This window comes from Ceratotherium simum, chromosome 10, assembly GCF_057802395.1.
Source record: "Ceratotherium simum simum isolate JZ-2026a chromosome 10, ASM5780239v1, whole genome shotgun sequence".
NCBI lineage: Eukaryota > Metazoa > Chordata > Mammalia > Perissodactyla > Rhinocerotidae > Ceratotherium > Ceratotherium simum.
In genome coordinates, this window is record NC_141909.1 from 14319513 (window position 1) to 14343613 (window position 24101).

Genomic DNA, 24101 nt, shown 5'->3' on the forward strand with positions numbered 1-24101 from the left:
GTGCTCCACCTACCTCTACCATGGGAAAGTCCAAGACTGATTCTGAAACTCCTGTCTGAACCACACAGGCTATTGGGGAAGAATGTGGGATAAGGCGGAAGCATTGACTTCAGGGTCAGAGAGCCTCGAGGTCAAAGGCAGGCTCTATTACTGATTAGAGCTGTGGCCAAATCTGAGCCTCGATCTCCTCAAGTGTAAAAGAGGGAGAATAGGACCTATTGCTAGGGTTAAATGTGAGAACACATGTAAAGCATAATGCCGGTACATTTTTAAGTGTCAGTTCCCTTTTCCCCTTACCCCACCCCCATCTCCACTTCTTAGGTTTCACACTGGTCAGGAATGACCTCATCTGTTCATAATCTGTCTAATTCCTACACATCCCTCAAGACCTACCTCCCCAGCCACTTTAGGGTTAAGGCTCTGCCATGGAGCTTACTTCCCATGCAGTAATGTTTGAGTATTTGACTATTTCATTTTGTGACATTGTCTGATTGCTTCATCTCTCTCTGACTAGGCAGGAAACTCCTAGGTATCTTTAGTACCTCTCCACACTGGTGGCCTCTAGAATGATCAGCAGACTCAGACAGGTCTGACCTCGGAAGCCATTGCTTCTAGTGATGTAGCCCAGAGGGAATGCTAGGAGGGGCTAAGAGGCCATATCTAAGGCCAATTGTCTTTGACACGTGGTGGCGTCATATCCAATAAGTGGAGGAACAGTCAGGTTAGCTGGCTATTCCTCCTTCTTATCAGGAAGCAGTGAGGATCTCTCCCCTCCATCCACCCACACAGAAAGGCTGGCAACATCCCCAAACATGCAGGTAGAAATGCTAGAAGGCAGGCAGCAGCAGCAGAACTTGGGGAGACAAATGCCTATGAACCAAAATTTTACTCTGTTCATAGCAACTTTTATTAAGAATGAGACCCCATTCATCTTGCAACTCTTGAATAGGGGTATGAATTCCTACAATGCAGCTAGCCTCTCTTTCCTTACAAACCTAGAGCTGGAAATAAACACACATATAGGATGAACTGTATACTCATTCTGCTCAAAAGAGAAAACCTAAAATTAGAATAACTGAGCATGATTTTATTACCATCAACAAAAGCCAAAATACTACTGGGAATATGACTTTTCAGTCTAAAAAGATTCCCCCCAAATTCCATCAAAATGTAAAAGAAGATGGGATTTGAGGTATAATAAGTAGGACAATCCACTAGGCAGTAAAGTTCCACATAAGGACCCTTGACATTTTCCCTTTAGCTGCACAAAATTGGAACCGATATTATGTCTTTAGGTGCTATATACAAAAGAATTCTATCCAAGTTTCTCACCATGAGGTGTAAATTATTCATGAAAAATGAAAATGTACTAGATTACAACTCTTACATAACCTAGCCTTTCCTCAGAGAATCTGCAAATATATTCATTAATTAAACCTCATGGTAGTCCTGCAAAGCAGCTGCTTCTGAGGCAGGAAAATAAAAGTTCTATTGTCTTATTTTCTGATTTCTTAAAGACAAAAAATAATCTGCCTCTAAATGGTTGTCATAGATCCAAGTCCACCTGAGACAGAGTACCCCTGCCCCTCTCCTCCTCCTCTCCCTTTAAAAAAAATTTTGACTGCACTGTCAAGTCTGGCTTCCAATGCCCTAGCCACGTTGCACCATGGAATTGAGACTCAAATTGCCAGGCAGCTTTAACTGATAGCGTTAACTGAATGCAAATGCTGCAATTTTTGTAGGTTTGGTTTTTAACTTGAAGAGAGACAAACAGGCTCCAATCAATCTTTATCTCTCTCTCTCCATATACACACACACACACACACACACACACTCACTAACTCCTATCTCTGTCCATAAAATATTTGCTGTGGCAATTCTGCCTCATTTGAAGCAACCAGATCCATTACTGAAACGCAACCCTCCTCTAATAGTCAGAATATAAGCAAAAAGTCAAAGGTGGCTGAAAAACTTAGAAGTATGATGCTGAGATAGACCAAGTACTATCGACAAGGGCTGGATTCTGACAGGTGCTGTCTTGGCCTTTTTGGAGCACAACATACTTGGCGCCCAGCCACTCTCTGTAGACTGTTCCCAGGAACCAGCAAATCGTGAGAAAGGAGTGTTTCACAGTTTGATCATCGACACACAGAGGCTGGCCACTTTACCGTGTATTCAGGAGACGTATCTGACAGGAGTCTGCTCCTCCCACAATGGGGCTTCACAGAACCAAGATTTTTCTTGTGAAGAAACACAGGCTCCAAATGGGTCAAGTGGTGAATAGTGGGGGATGTTTAATGCCTCCTAAGTTTCTCTGAATATAGTCCTGCCAGATGGCCTTGAATAATAGATGCTTTATAAAACTCTGAGAGATGAGAGATAAGTAAAACATGACCTTACCTTTCTAGATTTCTTGTTTAATATAGGCTAACTTACATATCCAAGAATCTATATACAAATAGCTTTGAAGTTTATATGTGAGAAATAATTAAAATCTGATCCTTTTAAGCTTTTCTCTTCCCTCTCTAGTAATTTGTAGCAGGCCAGATAAATCATAATATATGAATGTGGTTGCATGTAATTATTTTATTTTTCTGATAAGATATTGTTGAAATTGATTATCATATATAGTAAACTTATATCAGGCATGTCTGGAAAATGGGATTTCTGACATCAAATATTTCAATTAATATTGAGGGTTATGTGTGTATTATATATTATTAGCTAATTTTCAACAAGCTCTTCCTAAAGCCAACTTTCTGTTGAATGGGTTTAATCTTCGGGGGAGGGTTGAGAAGATGTGATAAGACCTTGAGGTCATACTTTTAAACATAAATCCTCACTTTGTGGAGATGTGATTAGTGTTGGTTCACATATGCTAGAAATATAACTTGATTTCACTAGCTTTTAGACACTGCTGGGGTGCTCCATAAAAAGATTTCTAATATCCAATGTGTAAGAATTTTTCTTCCTAGTATGGATTCGTGATCCAGAATGAGTTAGATGAATAACTATCTTCACTGTCCACATAGCTCTAACTGTGGAAACATGGACCACACGTTTTCACTCCAAATCTGAAAGGACTCTTTCTTTCGAGCAAAGGCCTGGGAGGTCTTTGAGATTGTGTGGCTCCAAAGTCTCATTCAGGTAGGAAGTGGGAAGCCACATGTTAGGGGTAAGCACACCAAAGGCATTTGACCAATGAGTCCACTCAACTGCTGTCCTTGAAGGCACTGAGTTCAGGTCCTAGAGAGGCAACTTCCTGTGCTTAACCTTTCACGTCAGCCCAAATCTCTTTTTCTTCCACAAAGAAGAAAATGTTTCTTTCTGTGACATTTATTTGGACAGTTATTGCCATAGTATGAAATAGTTTGTATGTTCTTTGGCTAAAAGTAACTCTGTGTAATGGGCAAAGGCAAGACGAAGTAGGCCACTTGCCAGCTGCCACCGTCCGTGGCAGTTTAGGCTCTTGTTAAGACGTCTCAATGGTCTCCACAGACTCTTCCACCGTGAATGCATCTGCTCACTCTTGCTAGAGTTCTGTTTCGTCACTATCCAGCTTGAAAACCCTTCAGTGGCCAAATAAAGGCTGAACCCTTTAACTTGGCATTTAACGTCCTGCACAATTGGAATCAAACCTACGTTGTAGCCGCTCCTGCAAACTGAAGCTCTGACCAATCTGATTGTTGCTTCAGCTAAACTTAACACTTCCCCACCTTTGCACATTTGTGCCGTCATGCCTTCTATCTAATGCTGATGCTTTAAGGAACATGCAGATAAGGTCCTTGTAGAATTCAGAGGATAGAAAAAGTACTTCTAGCTGGTGGCAGGGGTGGGGGTTCAGGGAAAGACTCAGAGTATAAATTATATTTTAATTGGGCCTTCAAGGATTTTATTATGTAAATTGAATAATCTCTATATAAATGAAGAAACTAGACTTAAAATATATTTATTTGGAAATTTTTTCTCCCCTTTTGAAATAAAGTATAGTTTTGAAATAAAAAATAATAAAGCAATGACAGCATAGAATACTATAATAATTCAAGTTATAGGAATTTCAATCTGCACTCTCATTTTATTAAATAAAAATTTTTATAATATGAGAAAACTAGGTAATCCTTGTACTAAGTTATTTACCTCTATCTCTTTTAATGTGTACTTTGAGATTAAATTTGTTTCAATATAGGCATCTATAGATTTATACATTCTGACCATCTGTTAGTAGGCTGAAATTGACTGATTTATACGGTATTCTCATTTTCATTTCTGATTTTCCTTGTTACCAAGCTATTTGTGGATGATTGGCAGAGGCTAGGAGTAAAGTCTGGGGCAGTGATTCACATAAAAGAAGCCCACGAACCTGCTTCACTAGACTAATGACTAATTCTTTTTTACTTCTTATATACTTATCTTACTTGTATAGAAATTATTCATAATTTTCAGTCTACTCACTGGTTATAATATTACATAGAATATTAATATATGGTTATATATTATAATTAATGTATATCAACCATATGGTTTCTAAACATGACCTGGCTATTACATAACTAGCTCCAAGCTATGCTCAAATTCAGTTCATCTCCCCAGCTTAGGATTCACCTTAGTCTAAGACGCACTAGCACGACTTTTTCATTTTCCCCTATAGCATCAGAATTTGTTGCTATAGGGTCTCACTCAAAAGACTGTTTCATTTGTGGAAGAAGTGCCTTTTGTGTATTTATAATTATAAAGAGAGGCAGTGCATCGTGGTGGTTAAGAGCAAGGCCTCTGGAGTCAACTGCCTGGGTTTAAATTCCAACAAGACCATTTATTAGCTGTATGACTTTTTGGCTAAGGTAGTTAGTCTCTGTTTCAGTTTTACTATCTATAAAATAGGGATGATGGTAATTGTACTTACCTCATAAGACTGTTGTAAGGATTAAGTGAGTATATTTGTACCTTTGTATCCTCTCTCGTATAATATAAAGTATATAATATATAATATAATAAGTAATATATTATGTGAGAGAGAAACCATTTAGAATAGTATATTGTACATAAGTGGTTTGTAAATAATAATAATATTATTAGGTACAATTTGTATATTAAGCCCCAAAGACCTTAATTGAAACAGGAAATAGCTGTTAGTAAATTTGTTTATTGTATTTTTATTTATATATCAACTCCCAGAGCTAAATATATTTCCCAAACGTATATGGATTTTGTATTTATTTAATTTCAAGCTATAAGTCTAATTTCAGTTAAAACTTTCATTGCTGGCATCTTGATTAAGCCCTGAGGATAGAATTTATAGATTTGTTGCTTGTTCATCTTGGCTCACCGTGGGGTAACATGTAAAGGAACACTGGACCAGAGGAGTTGTCATGGGATGTTTTTGTCTATCCTCTTTCTTCCATGAATGATTCGTATCTAATTACAAATATCTATGATATTTGAACTATTTGAACTCACAGTCTGAATTAATCAAATGAACTTAAAAATTGTCAAAACTCTACCACATTTTGTGTGAAAGACAGATCACTCAATGAAGGAAAAGGAGTCAGGAGGCTTATGTTTAGTGAACTCTGGATTCATTAGCACCACTTGCTATCCTGTTTTTGTTAACCTTCGTAATCTCCTACTTTGGGCCTAGCATAGCAGCTATGGATTCATAGGTTCGCTGAATCTTAGAGCTGGAAGGGACTTCAGAGGCAATATAGTTCTATTTTTCCTTTCACAAATGACGAAACTGAGATTCATTATGTTTAAATGACAATTCACACGGATGTGATTCAATTTGAGCTTAAAGGGTGAAATCTTAGTAAGATGATAACTTGTCATTTCATAGTCATCAACAGTCTCTGAGTTCTGAATTCTTGGGCACTCAAAGAATTTCCAAGTTCTTTTGTAGCTGCTTTGCTCTTTGAAACTTGTTGAAAATACATAAAGAATATCACAGGTGAAAATTTATGTTTACGACTACCTCTTTTTCTGTGGTTTTCTTGCGCAAGCAGACCTTCATCAAGAGCTACTAAAGGATTTCTCTTCTTCATCACTGAAGTGCAATCCCACAACTACTAATCTGATAAACTGCAAAATGCAGAATCTAGGATTCTTGAAGCTACTGTCTGGTACTCCTTTAATTGTATTTCTTTGGATTTAATTGCAGTTATACTTGTTCCTTTACCAACCACACTCTGCTGTAAAGTGATATATTTTAGCTTCAGAATATTCTGTGCTTTCTACCCCTGCCTCCCTACACACATACATAAACCTACACATACGTATGTAATCCCTCAAAGCTTTTTGTACCAAATGAAGCCAAAAAATCACTAGGCTGGAAAAATATATATTATATATGATCAAGTATTTATCATAAATAAAAGAATTTATCCTGAAACTCTAAAATATTTCTTTATCTTGGTTTCCTTTCCTTTCCTAGGAAAGATCTCTATATGTTAGAAGTTTAACTTGCCATAGCGTATAGTTAAAATTCCATTGTAATGAGTACTACTATATTATGTTTCAAACTTGTTTTCTTATAAAAGGGCTTTGTAAGAAAAATTGTGTCAAAAATCACATAAACATGGTTCAAGGAGGCAGGACTTGGACATAAAAGAGACAGATATCCAGCTTTCCTGTTAAGCACGAGCAAGTGAAAGAGGTGCCTTGAACCTAGTAACGGAAGGATGCAAACTGTCTCTCTCCCTTCTCCATCCCATCATTTAAATAAAATCTTCCCAGCAAAGGAACTTATCATTTGCTGTTTGGAGCTGAGTTAGCTTTCCTTAGAGGATAAGTTGGCATTTTTGAGGTGTTGAGTGAAGAGCTGAAGAATTATCAATAATTCATACCTGCCTCTTAGCGCCCACACGGCCTCTCCTCCCTCCCTCTTCGTTCTTTCCTGCTTTTTCACAATTCGGAAGGCACAGTAGGAACTGTCACAGGATTTCACTTTTATTCCTTTATCCAAGTGCACTCACACCTATCTTTTCAGTGATGAAACCTATGGCACTGGAATCGCTTATTCACTTGCATGGAAAGAAGTGTGAATCAGCCCTTTCCACCTGCAGAATGCAGTCTGGAATCTGCTGTTTATGCCCTTATACAGTTTTCCCCAATTTCTCCCATTAGCTTGGACCTGTCCTCCAGCCTACTCCTATATCTCTTTTCATCTTTTATCAGTACAGTTGATTTCATTAAAAAAACACAACAAAACCAAGTTAAAAACAAAACCAAAATTGCTCTTCTATGAAAGGAGGGCATGCACAATCAAATGCTTTTCTAGGCGAGGTGAGAGTTTATGCCCAGACTCATCTCCTGTGACCAGGAGCACATGTTTGCAAGTTGGTTGACTGGGGTTAGGGTTACAGTCAGCCTGTGACTACAGAATGGGAAATAGCCACTGGCCCTCACGGAGAAATAGTACATCCAGGGTCTTATTGGCACATGCATTAAACCAACAGAGTTAAACGTCCCTACTCAGTTATATCCAGCCTTTGTGAACTCGGTGGCCTAGTACTCTTCTTCCAGTATGGTTTGGCTCTTACACCAGTATCTGAACAGGTGGTAAAGTGGGAACCAAGTGGGTTTGGGAGCCTACAGGATCCAGGTGAAATCTTATTCAAGAATCATTCAGACCTCAAATTTGACACTAAGGAAAAAAGGGAGACTTTTCTAAGAGGAGAATTTTTTCTCCTCCGCAACAGATGATAGAGTCTGAATGAATTGAATCGAAATATAGCCAGTTTTGAAGCACCCATGAGAGTGCTTTTACAATTCTTCTATGGCAATTCACAAATCACTGGATACATAATGCTGTACTAAAAGGAATTTAAGCCTGTCAGGTTAATTACACAATATTAGGTACGAAAACAAACAGTGCAACACAAAACATAGCTACATCATTATTTGCAGTAAATGTTAACTCTAAATAAGTGCAACCTGTCCATAAATGCTTGCTATAAACTAATTAAAAAAATAAAATTTGATGGATAAACAATGAAAAAAAAATTCTCACCGAGAATTTTTTTTTTAAATATCAGCACTCATTTAGAGTTTGGGATTTGTGAAAGAAAGCTTTAAAAGGAGCAAACCTGATTGGCTGTGGCTGTTGCTGCGAAGGGGACACTTGTTGCAGGAGTTGTTGCTGCAGAGACAGTGGCTGACGTAGCGCTGTGCATCATGGGTACTTTCAGGAGGGGAACCATGGGAGCAATGAACAGGAGGGTGTAGCATTATGGTAATAGAAGTGGTATTTTGGCATGGTGAATATCAGAGCAGCAAGCCATCATGGGTTAAACCAGCAGATGGCATGCAATCACAATGCAAAGCAAGGAAGCATGGGAGAGAAATAAAAAAGGGAAAATAGCTTATTACAAGTACAATTAAAGGAAGTTTTAAAACATAATCAGTGATTCCCAGAAAGGCCAAAGCAGATTACTTTGGTTGATGTATTTATAAACATTTTACTTCTAACAATGGATCTTTCCCAATTCAGCGTCTATGGTGTATGTAATAATGGTTGCTTCTAAAAATGCGAAATTTAATGTCCGATGAAGTAAGAATATGTGATATTCATTTGTAATCATCATTCTAAAATATCAAAGGCTCAATATGTACACCTAATTTGGGATGGGATATTCTTTGGAATTAATTGTGGTTAAACTGATTTTTTTTTGTCAATTTGGGGCTGCTTATTTGCACTGGAATTGCTGGAGGTTGTGGTTTATTTGGGTTAATAAATGGCGGAGCAAAAATCATGGCCTTAATATAAATTCTAATACAGTTACTGTGAAATAGCCAGCCAAATTTTGCCAATGTTAATTTTTCTTTACTCTGAATGACCTAATCCATATGTCCGAAAGACAGACTTTTGTACCAAGGCATTGGAATATGTAGGGATAACTATATACTATTAAAATTTAACATCTAAGGGAATGCTAAGGTACAAATAATCATCACAAATAAATGAACATTTAAGTTAAAAGGATAATAAAGCAAGGCATTCTGACATTTGTTTTCAAAATACATCCATTTAATATTTTTTAAAATAAATACTTCTGGGAAACTCTGATAACTCTAACACACAGCAAAGAGGAGATAAAGGCACACCACTATGAAACTTTAAAACATTGATGAAATTAGCCTGCCTCTCTGACAAAGTAAGCTTTTTTTAATGCTAAACCATACAAACTATAAAGAGAAACAAAATACAGGTCATTAAAAAGTAGACTCGTACTTGTGGTTTATGTTTTGCAGTGGTTGTCTAGCACAGTGGTTGTTCTAGTCACATTAAAACGGTCATTTTCTTAAATAGAAAAGTACATTTTAAAAACCTCTACATTAACTCTAAAGCCAAATAAGCCTTCAGATCTACCAGTTCCTAAGCATTTCTACCATCTCTGAAATAAATTTCAAGCAAGTGAAGGTATTGTACATAATATAAAAGACAAATAAAAAAAGGTTGAAACCTACCAATACTGGTAGCGGGTGTCATGCACAAAACTGACCCTGCATGTCATGCAATGGTAGGTGGGAAAAGTGAATAGAGGAAAAGAAACAGGTTAGCGGTTTAGAGTTAACATTCAAAGTGAGATTGAAGCACAACCAGAAATAAGTAGGGTTAGTTAACACAGCCCTTTAGAGTCATTCACATTTTCAGCACTGACACAAATATATCTGACTTATTTTAAGCCAATATTATTCAAAGCTCACTCCTTAGACTACTTTCCACACTTTCTACTCATATCGACATGATTCTAATAAGAATGGCAGGTGAGAATGCTGCAGTGTCCTTCCCTAAGACCTCCAAGTATTTTACAGACATTATCAGGTTAATCCTCCAAGGTAGGACGTGAGTTTTTTACAGATGAAAAATCTGAGGCATAGTAACTACTCCAAGGTCATGCATTTGTGTGAGTCAAGTGTAAGGCTAGAAATAGAATTCTATTCCTAAATCCAGGTCAGGTTTTGTATTCACTAGATTACACTGACCTGTTTGATTGTAAAATGTTTTGTGTCAATAACAATATGAAAATAACAACAGTAATTAAGATTCCGTGTGCTCCAAATCAGAGGCTTGTAGGTCAGATGAATTTTAGATTACTGCTCGAAAGCCCTACAATGTAGGAAGACTGAGGTTCCTGTGACGGAATGACCTGGATGTCTATGTGATCTATTTTCTGCTACGAGATTCATTATGTTAAAGGAGTGGTGCCTAGCAATAAAGCCTAAACACTGTAGGGGCAAAATAGTGCGGAATCGGGGCTGAGTTAGAACCAGGGCTAGGGATTTTTGTCATGGCTGTTATTAGATGATTCTTGAGAGGGACTTTTGGCAAAACTCCTAGTAAATTTCAAGTTGGTGTCTAAGCAGGTCAGCGGGAGGTAGGAAGGGAGGATTTCAGCCCTTCCTTGCGAAGGGCTGCCTTACCTGTGGGCGGTCTTATTAATGTACTTGAATCAGAAAACTCTGACCATGAATAGTAATGTATGTCATAGAGTACTGAAAAAAGAACCGTATTGAAAGGAATTGTCTACTTCTGGGTCAGTTCCTTAGAATGAAATCAAGGTAATATAAGGATTTAGATAACTGAAGATTGGGTGCCATGTAGGTGCCAGAGAATTAGTTTCTAATGAACTTAGGTGTACCCATGGAGGGTTTTAGAAATGCCCTCTGAAATACTAGATGAAGAATCTGAGATGTGTGGGTCTTTATTCTCTCTGCTGAACTGTTAACACCTGAGGGAGACTTTTTGCCTGATCTGCATTTTGATGCCATTAACTAGTCAGGAAAAGAGGCTATTTAACTGGGCTACAACTGGATTCTTCAGCAAACACGTTCTAATATATCCAACTTAAAACACACACACAAACACCTCAAAATCCTGTTCACAACACCCTTTCTCCAGCCCCATCTTTCTAATCTTCTTCACAATCAAACTTCTGGAAAGTTACCTACACATAAATTTTCACTTCCTTGCCCCCATTTATTCTTCAATCCTCTCCAATTTGGCTTTCATTTTCACCGGTCCACTCAAACTGCTCTTGTCACCAAATAACTCCATATTTCTGCCATCAGTAGGAACTCTTTTATGTTCATCTAACTTCCTGAGTCTTGATAACATTTAGCACTTGGCCACTCAGTTTCTATAATAAACGACTTTTTCCTTGGATTTTCTGATAACACAGACACACACATTCACACAAACACACACACATTCTATATCTCTATGTGCTGGAGTTTTTAAAGACTCAGTTCTGCTTCCTTTTCATCTACTCTATACTTTTTCCTCGTATATCATTCAATCCATGATATCATTCAATCCAGTATTTAAATACTATCTATGAGCTCAAGGCTTCCAAATTTATGTATCCTGCCCAGCTCTCCTCTGAGCTCCAGGTGCTTTAATCTAACTTCTCACCTGGCCTTTCTACTTGGATGTCTGACAAGTGTCTCAACATGTCCAAGCGTTGATCTTTCCCACAGAATCTATTTCTCCACCTCAGGAAATGCTGGATGGACATCACCATCTATGTAGTAGCTCCAGCCTAAAATGAAAGTTATGCCTCACACTACTTTCCCTCGTGAGATTCCCTGGTCCAACTCTCCAATAAGCCAAAGCAATCCTGCTTCTAAAATGCATCTTGTGTTTGCCTGTTTGTCCATCTCTAGTGCCACTTCTCACCGTTATCTCTAGGCTCGGCTATGCAATAACATCCTAACTGGTCTTCCTGCTTCCATTCTTATCCTCCCTTTAGTCCATTCTCCACTCTGCTGGCAGAGTAAACCTTTCCAAATACAGGTCTATTCACTTCTCTGCTGGAAATGGTTCATTGCCTTCTCGTTGCTTTTAGGCCCCCTAGGGTCCAGTCTCTGACTAACTTCCCAGCTCATTCTATACCCCTCTCCCCCTGGAACCACGATCCAGAAAGATCAGCCTTTCATTTCTTTAAACCAAACACATCACGCTTTTGTCCCACGTTTGGGCTTTCTACAAGCTGTCCCCTCTGCCTAGAATAATCTTGACTCTACTCTTTTCATCTTCCAGGTCTCAAGGTACATGTCACTTCTTTAGAAAACTGTTCAATTATTCTTTTACTTATCTCCACATGCCATTGAAATCAGTTTTCTATTTTTAATCTTATTGAACTCTTTACTTTCTCTTTTTTCTTTTTTTTTTGTGAGGAAGATTGTCCCTGAGCTAACATCTGTGCCAATCTTCCTCTATTTTGTATGTGGGAAATCTGCCACAGCATGGCTTGATAAGCGGTGTGTAGGTCCACGCCCAGGATCCGAACCCATGAACCCCAGGCTGCTGAAGTGGAACGCACGAACTTAATCACTATGTCACTGGGCCAGCCTCAGAACTCTTTACTTTTCCATTCATAGTACTCATAAAAATTTTAATTATTTCTTTATATGGGTATTTATTGAACATTCATCTCTCGTCCTATATTGTAAACTCTGGGTGGGGGGCTGAGGTTCATGTCTGTCTAGGTCTATGGGGCACACAGCAGATGGTCACTTGGTTGAATGAATGTTCTCAGTCTTTAGTGAGAGTGTGTTGGGAGCAATTTGTTCTTAAAATTTATTAAAATACCCAGTTTGTGAATGATTTCACTTTAAAGTCGACCATGGCTGGATTCAAAGTTATCCCTATAAAAATTCCATGTTATTCTCTTGCATTCCAATGTGAAGGGGCTTTCTTGGAGGGCTTTCCTCTCATGCATGTGAATGTCATTGGGTTGCAAACCATCAACAGCAGCTCCTGCAGCCTTATGGGGCTAGGTTTGGACCCGTCACTTTGGCCAGTTCAGGATGTGGCTGAAATGCTCAACCAAATTGATTTGATGAGCCTCTCTCTCCATGTGGCCTAAAAGTGATATGAATATTGGAAACACACAGCTTTTGCCGTGTGTGGCTGTAAATGCCAGATTCTGGTCCTGATCATCTTTTCAAGCCCCATCTCTGCCTTTCCACCCCACTCCTGCCTGCCCCCACCACAGCCCCTTAAGTACTTCACACTATAGCGACAATGGACAACTTGCTATTCTTCAAATATACTCTTCCCAAACATGCTGTCCCCTCTGCCTGGATGCTCTTCCCCCACCGCTAAAATCTTCCTTTCAAAGTCCTAAGCAAATTTCTCCTCCTTTGGAAAGTCTTTCTTCCTCCACATCCTTTGTCGCCACCACCCACGGTACGTGCTGATGGCCAAATACACTGCCTCTTTCTCCTTCGCTCTCAAATAGCTTTGCTCATACCCTAAGGTAGCCCTTAACGTTTTGCATTATATTTGGTTTTCGCCTTGTCCTGAACTCCTTTGTATTCCCATTACTGGCTCTGAAACCCAGAACATACTATGTGTTCAAGAACTGTATGCTGAATTGAATGAGATAAATAAATTTTGCTGTGGTTATATAGATATAGTTTCCACGAAACACAGACAGATCTTTCACCAAGGTATGTGAAAGCCTTATGTAATGTTATGGTTTCTGATCTTAGGCAATATTTGTGCAAGCACTTTCCCCGGTTCTATTTAGTCCATATTTCCAATATAGTGAAATAAATCAAGGAAGGAGTCAGTGGGTTGTCTTTGTTCTGACTGGCTGAAGCATTTCACTAAGGCACTAATTCTATCAACAAAGCCTTCGCAAATGTTTTCTGCTTTATTTGCACAAATATTTCAACTCCAGAATCTGTGAGTCATAATTATCTGGATAATTCCATTAATTATATATTCCACCTTGCAGCATAGACACAGCCTCAGTTTTTCCATCTGCAAAATGCAAATAATTATGCCTGCCGACGGCAGAACTGTCTTGAAGAATAATGAGATAATGTCTATAAGAACACTTACAGTAACTCAGAATAAACCTGTCAGAGAAATGCCAAGAATTATTATGCTACTATTTTTGTAAGTATGTGTGGTTTTTGCCACATTCCTAACATAGCAAAGAAAAAGTATAACCATTAGGTTAAAATAATCCCTATCAAAAAAGGAAAAATCCCACCCACTGCAAATGTGCCAGGGCATCAACCAGGGTGATAATTACATTAGCATGGTTTTGGAGAAGAATCTCATGTTTTACATAATATTTTATATTAATATCTCCATGGCCTAGAGGCAGAACTCCTTAAATCCAAATTCACTTTGTGTCAATGGGAGAATTTTAGTAGCATATCAAAAAACTTCACTATGAATGACCTTTCAATAAAGGGTAACCTCCAGGGAAACATAAGAAGCTTTTCATTTCATATATGATAATTGTTAAAATATTTATAGAAAAATTAAAATCTTTGAGTGTAAAAATAATGGCCCACCATCTACCAAGTTACAAAAAATATTTTTGAACATCATCATTTAATTTGCAGAAGTTTGAAAAAACAACGAATGATTATTATCACTATCATTTTTAAATTAGGTTGAAAATGTGGTTTATGAGAAAGAAAGCCTGAAATAAAAAGCTAGAGCCAAAATAAACACTGATATTTCTTTTTGTGGATTTCAGCGGGGGAAAGATTATGCTACTTTTCTTTTAATAAAATTATTTTCTCTTTCAACATTTAAGAGAGACATGAACACTTCTTAGAAGTTTAAATACCATTTCAGAGCATGAGATCCACATGTTTGTTCACTATGATATTTATATCATGTTACAGATGTTCTAGTTCACAGAATTAAGTGGGCTAGGACCCACTTTTCTGCTCCCGCAGCCGGCTCACTTGAGGGTTGCCGGACACACTTGAACAGTTCTTAAAGCATCCAGCAGAGGGCGGAAGTGCACAACAACAGCAGCCAGTACAGCCTATCGGTCCTCAGTATTAAGCGTTTCATCAACAGTAATTAGATCATTGCACAAGGGATGTTATTCATTGTTGCTTTGCAAGTCTTAATGGTTTCCAGGTGAAATATTTTCAAATGAGGATTCTTTCAGTGATTTAACAAAGCAGTCATTATTGGATTGAAGTGTTAAAGTCGAGTTAGAGGGCTTCAGTCTTTTGCCAGGGCTTAGCCCCAGGGTTTCATAGGCGTTCCCTGGAAACGGTAGCGGCGTTATTATCCAGTTTTCAGAAACAGACTTGCCCTTTTATGGTTTCTCCTTGGTGTATTCTTCCCTAATTTTTTTCTCTTAAAATATCTAGTAATGAGGTCTATAAAATAAGACACTCGTAGAAATCACACAGGACCTTGAGGAAAGTTTACCTTCTAGTAATTACTTTACAAACATGTTACATCAAGTGGATTACAAGTACAAATACTGCTGTGCTATGACTGCACTGAAATGTCACTAATTAAAGTTCGAATAGGACAACAGCAAAGCCCCAATAAGTACTGACTTAGAGACCCACTCTACAGGTCTATGAGTCTATTTAAGAGAAGAGCAGAACTAAAATAAGAAAACTAAAGACTAAGAACCATTTTACTTATGTAATTTATATTTTTACTATAATAAATATTGTTAATGGGTTAATAATTCATTTCAAAGTGTAGATTTTATACAAAGAATACCATAGAAATATTTATTCAACTCCCTCCTACGTTAACTCCTGATATGCTCCGGGATTTAAGGAAATGGATAATCAACCTGAAAAGTCCAACAGTGTGGATTAGGATCAACAAACTGTCTTTGACAAAATTGTTATTCATGTATAATTACCTTCAAGTCACTAGCAGGGGATGAAAATTTTGACTTCAAAACTAAGAACTCAAAGGACATTCTTCTCACAAAGGCCTGAGTCACTCTCTTTTTTTTTTTTTTTTTGACACTCTAGCAAATTTTATTTATTTTGAGAATATAATCCCTGCATCTAACACAGACAAAAATGTCAAAACCACAGTCAGTTGATGGTGACTCTTTGTGTTTGTATATCGTGTATGTAGGTCTGTGGGCAGGGAGGTGGGCAAATGGAGGAGGGTTGACATGCATTCTACTTCGGTTCCTTCCCTTTTATCTGATGTTTATGCCAAGCTCTAAAGGAGAACTCTGTGGCCTCCACATAAGGCAGCCAGGTGGTGTCATGTCATGTCAATTGGACTGGTCACAGGGAAACTAGGCTCTAGGTCTTTTTCTCGTTAGTTGTGCCACCTTGGGAAGTCACTTTACGTTTAGGGGGCCTCAGTTTTCTCATCTGTAAAACAATAAACTGGATGAGGGGATCACTAAGAATCCTTAAACTGCAAGATTCCATGATTAATATAATTCACCTCTTAGTGGAATGATAGAGTTAATGCACTTTAGCACCTAATATTATCAGGCATTGGCTTAGAAACCGAGGATAAGAGCTCTATATATTTGTGAACTTGGTGGAAGTTGAGAAGGATGGTGAAAGAGATAGAATGGATGTAAAAATATGAGTAGAAGATTGCTTTAATTTGAATAGCCTCGTTTTTTTAGTGCTCTGAATAGGAATAGAAAAAAAAGGTTAGTATTTACTGGAATTGCTATTTTTAGGTCATTCAGGGTTAATGACAAATTTCAATTGTCACACATAAAAGGTCTTATTTACATAAACAATTCTACACGACATATGTAAATACAAGAAACCAAAAGGCCTAACTGCTATTTGCTACTCATGGGTTCAATCTGGCACTTAACTCTATAAAATATTTGGCTTTAGAATCCTAACAGTCTTTAGCTGTCATTCCAAGCAAGGTAAATATATCTAGATAGCTAGGACAATGATGAGTTTCAGGCTGTATTTATTGTACCTTTAAAAGCAAACTAGATGCCACCAAACAGCTTAAAGGAATGAGAAGGAAGCACATGACCGGAAGGGCACACGGACACAGGACTTGGAACTATCAGGGCACGTACCTGTCGGAATAAACGCCGTGTGTTGCTGCAACTGTGCACTGGTTAGAGCCTGCTGGTAGTGCAAGACGCTGGGATTAAAGACCGTGCTGGCACCGTTGCTTTTTTCAAGTGCTTGTCTCTTTGGTAAAGGATGAAGAGCACCAGGAGGAAAGGCCTAGAAGTGAAGAATTGGATAAGATATGTATAACTCAAAGTAAACACACCTTCAGTGTCCACAGAGATCATCAATTGCAACATTCTTTTTAAAAATGACAGCTAAGGAGATGCCTCTGCCATGCACCTTAATTTAAACAGCGGCAATGTCGAATGAGTGAGAATTTGTTATTGAGAGCGAAAGCATGACTTCTGTAACCCAAAAACGGTAGCATCTCAACTAAGGAAAAGAAAAACTATCAAGCAACAACAAAAAAAATGGCTTCAGCTTTTAAAATGAGTTAAACTATTCTAAGGGAGGAAAGAAGCATTTGTGTTATTATTAATACCTATTCGTTTCTTTAACTAAATGGCAATTTCTTGAATTTAAAGGTTAATAAGAATTATAATCAGTATTTTCCGAGCCAAGTAATTTAAATTTGCTTCACTTTTTTGGAAAAGGTATTAAAATTCGTTAGGATTAATTTATTTCACATATTACATATGAAAATGAGATGGCTAAACACCTTATTGAATTTTTTCATTAATTAATAATAATGATTGTTTGCAACCAATATTTTACAAGTAATACAAATCTCAGATGGTTCTCTGAAAAGCTACATGCAAAGCGAAAGGTGAAAGGTCAAAGTACCAGGTCTACAGATGCTTCGAGAGGTCGCTTCATTGCTTTGGCAGTCGACTGAGTCTTTTAATAACAGGCAGCGAGCACATGATGGCAGTGGGCCAATGGGATTCAAGCGAATTAACATACAGGTAAACAGCAAGCAGAGGTGCATCATGGGAACGGCATTGCATTGTGGATAGGTGAGAAGGAAAAAAATATTCTGAATGCAATATACAACGTACAAAACACTAGGCATGCACAACAACAAAAATGTTCTCTAAAGAAATGAATATTACACCTTAAATTAGTATTGAAGCAAAAATGCATCTACTATACCTTAGTTAAAAGCATATAAGAGAGTAAAATATAGATGTTTGAAATTCAGGAAAGTTAATTAAAACAGCAGCTTGCATACACACCATAGGCATTTTTTATATTGCTTCAGAAAAAAATGCAAAACTTTTAAGGGCCATAGGATTGAAGAACTTCTGATAAGTTAGTTTTCAAATACAAAATAATGAATGCACTAAGTATAAGATCCAAGTCGAAAAAAAAGATAGCTTTAACTTTTATAAAAATAATTTTTAATGAAGATCTAGCCTAACAAAATGAAGTGGCAAACTGAGACAAAAAATTCAGGCAAAAAAATATTCAAACACAAGATTATTTAGGCAAAACTGTTTGGGTTTGGATCTTAATTTTTTGTCTGAATCATGTGGATAATTGTCTCAATTCTTCTCTTCACTCTGCTAGTATGGATCTGGCAACGTGGAATAAGGCTCCAAATTTAACAAGTTTTGAATTTGAATAGTAAGTTTCTCAAATTTCCAACTTTTATTCCATCATACTGTTTCTAATGACTAACTTATCATCCATTCTATGTTTTCCACTACATTTGAAATTATAACTCAGTTTATCTCAAACAACTTACCGGATTACACTAAGAAAATACCCTTTAAAAAGGTATTTAGTGTTCTCAGGTATCAAAATAATTTATATTTAATAATTCTATTTGTACTTTTAGCTATGATCAGTGACCAACCCAGTTAATGAGATGTGGAACTCTTGGCTAGAACAAGTACAATAGCTAAAAATAGCAAACAGCTAAAAAATAGCAAAGAACTGCTTGAAATATTAGAAGTAAAATAATATCTTTAACTTATAACCATACTTTTGGGCAGATAATTTCATTTAAACAGCTGAAATAATAACAAATATTGATTGATTTAGACCACGATGAAAAAATTTTCCTATTCCTTGATAATTGTTATAAAAAAATCTAAAAATTCTATGATGGAATTCTGTGAAAATAAAGAAATTCAAAGGAATAGCTCCAATGCAAATAAAAAATGAAATACCCCTTTTCTATGTTAGCACAATAGGTAAATCCCTGAGGTTTGTATAACAAATATAAAATGTTATATTTTAAAGTTCTGAGTTAGAACTATGACATATGAAATAAAATGGTACTAAACCCTCAAAATGGGAAACAATTAATGATATTTTCCTTGGCAAATAAAGGATTGTTCATCATCATTTGATGATTCAGGGTTACAAGTATAGAGACGAAAGGAGATAAAGAGCCATGGGAGGAAAAAGACTAGAAATAAAGTGGAAGGGACTATAGGTAGAGAAGAGATTTAGAATGGCCAATGGAGAAAATGTTTTGGAAGGCAGTCTTGAGAGTGGCCATCAAATAATATGAAATCATTGTTCCGAAAGTAGAATTGTGAACATTTTCTAAAAACTAACGAGCTCCACAATAAGAAAGCTTCTTTGTACCGGATCTTCTTTCCTCAAATGTAAGTTCACCATTATGTAACGTCCATGACATCACTTTTGTTTAAAATCTTTCATTCCTGTAGAGTTTTACACTGCTAAATAATGCATTTTTTTGAGCTTAAATTAATCTGTTCTAACTATATAAGGTGACAGAGCCTGTTCTCATAGAGCACACTGAGAACATTAACTGGATAGTTAAACTCAAAATCATTTTGGCTTCCACTTTCTGGGCTCGATTCTTCCCTTCACTTTTACAGTCTTTGGGAGTTATAGAACCAATCTACTATTGGGTTGATCTTTTCTAATACGCTAACTAGAAGAGTGATTATGTCTCCAAAGCCTGGTATTTATGAACAAAATTTTGATTTAACAAAACATCATTTAATGAAGTCTCCAGGTATAAAAAGAAATATTAAATATTTCTCCCTAGGATAATCACCTGGAAGGTTTATGTTCTCTTTTTTCTGATCTTAGTTTGATAAAAAAATTTCCACAAGAACTTATAATCATCTAGGAATGTAAAGAAAAGAGCTCTAAACTGAGCTGGACAGCGGCAGCATCTCCCTTTCTACCCCTGCATATTGTGGGTTATCTTCACTAGATGCAAATATCTTGTCTTTTCAAGGAAATACTAAAGTCTTGGAGGATTGAGTATACATATTAACATCTTGCACACCTCACACTTTGAGGCACATATGTAGAATGTATTAAAAAAATCTGTATGGATGAATAATCATATTATAATACAGCTTTGTAGTACACAGATGTTCCGTTTTAGAGCATATTATTTGGCTGCTGGCACTTGTTTACCTATTGTGAAAGATCTTCAGGCTTAGAACAGACCTTAGAGATCACCAAGCCTAGTGTGTCTTGAGAGCTTCCTTAGGCACCTATGCAGAGAAAGAGGTTTTCTTTAACTGAGCCCCTACTATGCCAGACACTTGGCATCCATTCTTGCTGGCCTCACCAACATTTCTGATCCTCTGCCACCTCTGGGCCTCCTCCAGCTTTGTGTACATGCAGCCAGGATTTTCCTTTTCTGGATCAAGGAACAATCCAACAGCAAGTCAAGGCACACAAACCAAGGGCCCTTGCCAGGCGTTACAGGCAAAGACCAAGTCTGAGGAGTCAGGAAACCCTGATGACAATAACCAGAGCTGCCACTTTAACGTGGAACAAAAGGCTGTGGACACATAGGATGGAATTCAAAGTTCCTGCACATGTTTTCTTGAACAATTGAAACTTACCTAGCTGATAGCAGCTCGTCCTGATTTTTTTTTTTTTTTTTACAAAATAGGTATTTCCTTATGTTGCCCCATTTTGGTGTGCCTGAAGAAAGACTGCTTTCTTGGAGATCAGATACGCTTTGTGCTAAAATTACCAAAGAGAAGCTCTTTCTGGCTTATTTTCACATTTAAAAATTTCCGGTGAGGTTGATGCTCATGTGTAAGATGTGTTGTAAAAGAATAAGGCTCTAAAGGAAATAAATGTCTCCTTTTCTGGAATCAAAGCTTTAAAATCATTTTCAAGGTCCAATTAATCAAAACTAGGGGAAATCCCCAAACAATAATTAAAAAGTACACTACAGAAATTCTTTGTGTTCAGATATGGAAACCAGGTGAATGGAATACTAATATCTTCTGACTGCAGTTGTCACTCCCATTTGTTTTTTTTAAATAAGGAAATAAAATAATAGTTTTTCTTCAGTGTACTGAGTAATCTTGCTACTAGAGTAAGAATACTTGGACTTTATCCAACTGCACCTAGGCTGGTCTCAAACGAGCCTCTCACTTCAACTAAAAAGACATTATAGATTCAGTAATTTTCATGTCATTGTCAGAAAGAAGCTGGCTTTTGTTCTGGGACTACATTCCTTTGGGTTGTCTGACGATGCTGCAAGATCCCCTGAAATATCAGAACTCCAAATTTGGGCACAGTGTAACGATCCAGGAAACTATGGTAACTAAATGTACTGACATCCACTGCAATAACCTCTATGCATCTTGATGAGTATGACGTGAAAATGCGCAGAACGACCCATAGAAGTGTCCAGTCTCAATTTAAAGATATCGGGCTGAACAATGACCTGTTTGTGTAAATGGCCATTTCTTCTCTTATCCTCATCATCCCAGGTCATCTACGGTTGACATATAAGAGATGCATTATTCCTTCAATGCCTGAAGTGTATATTGATCACAAATGTTAGAACTGGTACTTCTAGGAAACCAGCAGATAAAATCAGGGCTCGGATAAATCCAGGGCTCAGCCCTAAGGTCACTGTTAGTACCGGTGGTTTGTTGTATTAACAGGTATTTGAGGTACGGGGACTAAGTTTTTATATTCCCAGAACCTCATCTTGTGCCCAATGGCCAGAGATGGCCATTGTGACCCAGGCTGAGCCAATCAGAGCATGCTCTTATTCTGTCCACAAGGACGCCACCAAAATGACCCTTAACTGTTTTTTTTCCTAATTAGAGCTGGTGTAGAAGATACTGTTTTCTCTCTTGTCAAAAGATGTAAGAATGTGTCCCTATAGGTGTCCAAAGCCATGGTCGTATCTTATGGAGGAGCTGCTTTTAGAGCATGGAGCTGATAGAGACCAAGAGAAGCAGAAAAGAGAAAAAACCTACTGGTTTTCAAGTTTCCAGATCCAGGCACCCCTGAGCCCTATCTTACCTCCACTCTCTTTGGAGGGCACTGCATGATCTGGTCAAGTCCAACTTTGTCACTTAAGCTGCTCCAGTTGGGTTTTTGTCTCTTGCAACTAGAGTTCTGACTAGCCTTGGAGATATCCTTGCTACCTAGTTATGACTTACAATATTAGTTCAGTAGAAAAATGTGTTCTTTATTCCCAAGAATCAACATACCAGTTAGGATAAATTGGGGCTGGCCTAAAAGGATGATTACAATGAAAAAAAATTCACTTCTCATAGGATGAGATCTTCAGGAAGCGGATGGTAAGATGGATTTCATACTGGAGAAACGTATAAAAGACCACATTTGACCTCTAAAAGAATTCCTTTTTCATCAGCACTAAGGAACCAATTTACTCTCATCTCCCCTCCTCTCCTCCTCCCACACCCCATTCTTCCCAATTATAATCAGTTTTGAAAACCACTCCTTTATTAGAACAAAAAAAGGAGAATTTCTCTATATTGTACTCACTCTCTTATGTGGATGCAAACATCCCCACATACATAGAAACTCACACATTCAGAAAAATCACTATGTTCAGCGACATAAGAATGAGAAGAACATAAGGGAAGAGCACGAAAGGGACAGGGACTCTGAGAAGAAACAGTGAGAGGGATGAAGGACCCAGGGCTCAAGATACTTGGAAATAAGCTCAGATTGGAAAGGTCTGTATAACCACACACGCCACAGTAAGTGGCAGTCATGTAAGGGTAGGCTCTGTGCCTTTCTGTCTGTATCCCTGTTGCTTATCATGGGGCCAGGTCTTTATAAACGTTTGTAGAAAGAATGTTGAATAGTATGAACTTGTTTGTATAACAGCTATCCTTGCCTTTTGATCAGTTATCAATGTATGAGGTGGTGGTCACTGGTTAGAACATTGTGTTTTAAACTATACCTTTCATCTCTGAAACTATATCTGCCTTTCCCAAGGGAGGACTGGCCACTGAGTCTTTCATGACCCACTGGACCCCATTATGCATTTCCATCATGTCCCTGAGGAGCATTATCACTCTCAATTACTAAACCCCAAGCTCCTTGAGGGCAAGAAAGCCTGCCTAATTTATTTACTCTACCCAGCAAGTGCCTGATGCATGGCAGGTCTCGTTCGATGTTTTGAATGAATGAATGACTGCTCAGTGCCTATCACACATTAAAATAGACTTCTGAGAAGCCAGAGATCTCACATGAAAACAAATTAATTAGAAACTTCTACAACCTAATATGGTGGTTCTCAAACTTTGCTTCATAATGGAATCACCTGGGAGCTTCAAAAAAAGGCCACTGCCCAGGCCACACACAGACCCATTAAGTAAGAAACTTTGGGAGAAGGGACTGATGTTAGAACCTTTCAAGACCCCTCAGGTACTTCCAAAACACAGCCAAGTTTGCGAACCAGTATTCTAGGCAGGTGCTTCTCAAATGTTAACATGTATACAAAACACCTGGGGATATTTTAAAATTTGAATTCTGATCCCAAAGGTCTGGGGTGGGGCCTGAGAGTCTGGAGCTGTAACAGGTTCCCAGGTGATGCTGATGGGGCTGTGGCTGGTCTCCAAGGGGCAGCACAGTGACTCAGCGCCTCAAGGCTGGGTTACAGGCCTTTTTGTTCGTTTGTTTTTAGCACCAGCCAGTACAGCTCCATTTTCATCTGTCTCATGACTTGATGTTCTGCATAAAATTTCATTTAGGGGGCAAAAGTTCCAAGCATCGCCTTTGTGATGAGTAAAAGAAGAGGGGAAAAAATAGGAATAGGGAAGAGCCAGCCGCTGATCGGTCACCCGTTGCTAGCTTCTCCGCCGCGGGGCGGGGGGTTGCTCTCTGGCGTGCTGCGCCGCTGTCTAGTGCTCAGCTGCAGTACTCCAGCTTCCTTTTCTTAAGCTAGTGCCCATCTTCCTGTTCATTCCTAGGCCCCTGAGCCCCACTCTGAGGAAGAACCCACACCAGTCCAGTCCAGTCTCAGGGCAGAACGGGACCCGGGCACGGGCGCTCGCACATCGCCTTTGGTTACCTGCGCCTGAGGGATTTACTTATTGTGCTGAAGAAGGGAAGGAGGGGGGAACAAA

At 38.1% G+C, this 24101-nt stretch overlaps 1 protein-coding gene across 7 annotated transcripts in view; it reads right to left on the minus strand.

Moving 5' to 3' along the window:
* MBNL2 (muscleblind like splicing regulator 2) overlaps positions 1-24101 on the minus strand; it is a 161275-nt gene that overhangs the window by 17245 nt on the left and 119929 nt on the right. The window contains exons 6-8 of one of the 7 annotated variants that reach the window (XM_014781829.2): positions 17590-17643; positions 16806-16959; positions 8079-8173 (exon numbers count right to left, since the gene is read on the minus strand). In XM_014781829.2, the coding sequence (XP_014637315.1) occupies positions 8079-8173; positions 16806-16959; positions 17590-17643 (303 nt within the window). The other 6 variants (XM_087435909.1, XM_087435908.1, XM_014781830.2 and 3 more) reach the window with 6 other exon arrangements.